Here is a 1,452-nt window from a genome sequence, read left to right as displayed (position 1 = left end):
GGAAAGAATGAAGATTGCTTGACCTCGGCAGCGGAAGTGGTCGTGATTGTTATGCACTCGCTAAACTGGTTGGGGAAGATGGTTTTGTTACCGGTGTTGATATGACGGATGAACAAGTGAGTGACATCTAAATACTGTGTATCACCTTAATTAAGCACCGCTTAATCGGGTTTTTGTATATTGTTGGGTTTAGCGCCCTTTTATTTGACAATTTTACTCAAAGCGAGTTTTATTTCCTTTCTTTTTTCATCTCTATGCAGCTTGCTGTAGCGAACAAGTACATCGATTATCATCAACAAAGCTTCGGATATTCAAAGCCGAACACCAAGTTTGTGAAAGGTTTCATTGAGAAGTTAGGGGAGGCCGGGATTGAAGACACTTCGATGGATATAGTTATGTGAGTGGTGTACCACGAGTCTAACTTTGTAGATGATTGTTTTTATCAAAAACCCAATACAACCCAATAGTGATCACCAGGTTGAGGCAATTGCTGTTTGGTGTGGTGCTTGTAGCAGCCTCAAACCCATAACCTCTCAATCACTTGTCCAGATCAAACTGCGTGATCAACTTGGTTAAAGACAAGGAAGCAGTGTTAAAGGAAGCTTATCGTGTGTTGAAGTACGGTGGGGAGCTCTACTTCAGTGATGTTTATGCTGATTGTGTTTTGTCTGAGGAAATAAGGAACCACAAAGTTTTGTGGGGTAAGTTGGGTTTGGGGGTAAGATGGGTTAGGAGGTAAGTTGGGTTTGGGGGTAAGTTGGGTCAGGTGAGGGGGTAAGTTGGGTTGTGGATGTTTTATATCAACCTTGCAGGTGAATGCGTGAGTGGTGCGTTGTATTGGAAGGAATTGTATGAGATTGCGGAGTCCGTTGGATTTGAAACACCTCGTGTGGTTTCTGCGAATGTGGTTGAAGTCACCAAGCCGGAGTTGAAGAAGGTGACAGGTGGGTTGTCGCTGTTATAAATATTTGACATAGAAATAACATTGTTTATATTCTGCAGGTGACGCAAGGTTTGCATCTGTGTTGTATCGGTTGTTTAAACTAAAACGATGGAAAAGCAGGAATCTACGCAAGTTGTATACAATGGTGGCATCACTGGTTACGAGGAAAACTTTAAAGTAAGAAATAATTGATGCTGAATGTCACTGTTGTAATATATATTTGGATTTCTTATTAATAATAAAGATAATTTGAACATTTGACTCTGCAATGTTTTTATGAGAAATTATTCCTTGGCTTTCAACAATTCCAGTATATTGACCCCTTGATATATATTGACCACACCCCTTGATATATATTGACCACACCCTACATATTGACCACACCCTACACATTGACCACACCCCTTGATACATATTGACCACACCCTATATATTGACCACACCCTATATATTGACCACACCCTATATATTGACCACAACCTATATATTGAACACAACCTAAATATTGA

At 40.2% G+C, this 1,452-nt stretch overlaps 1 protein-coding gene across 1 annotated transcript in view; it reads left to right on the top strand.

Annotated features, from left to right (window-relative positions):
• The window catches only part of LOC100179278 (arsenite methyltransferase-like), a 6,020-nt gene that overhangs the window by 3,740 nt on the left and 828 nt on the right, over positions 1–1,452 (top strand). The window contains 6 exon segments of the mRNA XM_026839490.1: positions 14–116; positions 261–397; positions 550–701; positions 813–944; positions 1,003–1,050; positions 1,053–1,120. Coding sequence (XP_026695291.1) covers positions 14–116; positions 261–397; positions 550–701; positions 813–944; positions 1,003–1,050; positions 1,053–1,120 — 640 coding nt within the window.

This window comes from Ciona intestinalis, unplaced genomic scaffold, assembly GCF_000224145.3.
Source record: "Ciona intestinalis unplaced genomic scaffold, KH HT000316.1, whole genome shotgun sequence".
NCBI classification, from domain to species: Eukaryota; Metazoa; Chordata; class Ascidiacea; order Phlebobranchia; family Cionidae; genus Ciona; species Ciona intestinalis.
Note: the sequence above shows the minus strand (reverse complement) of the source record. Positions and strands in the feature narration are given on the sequence as shown.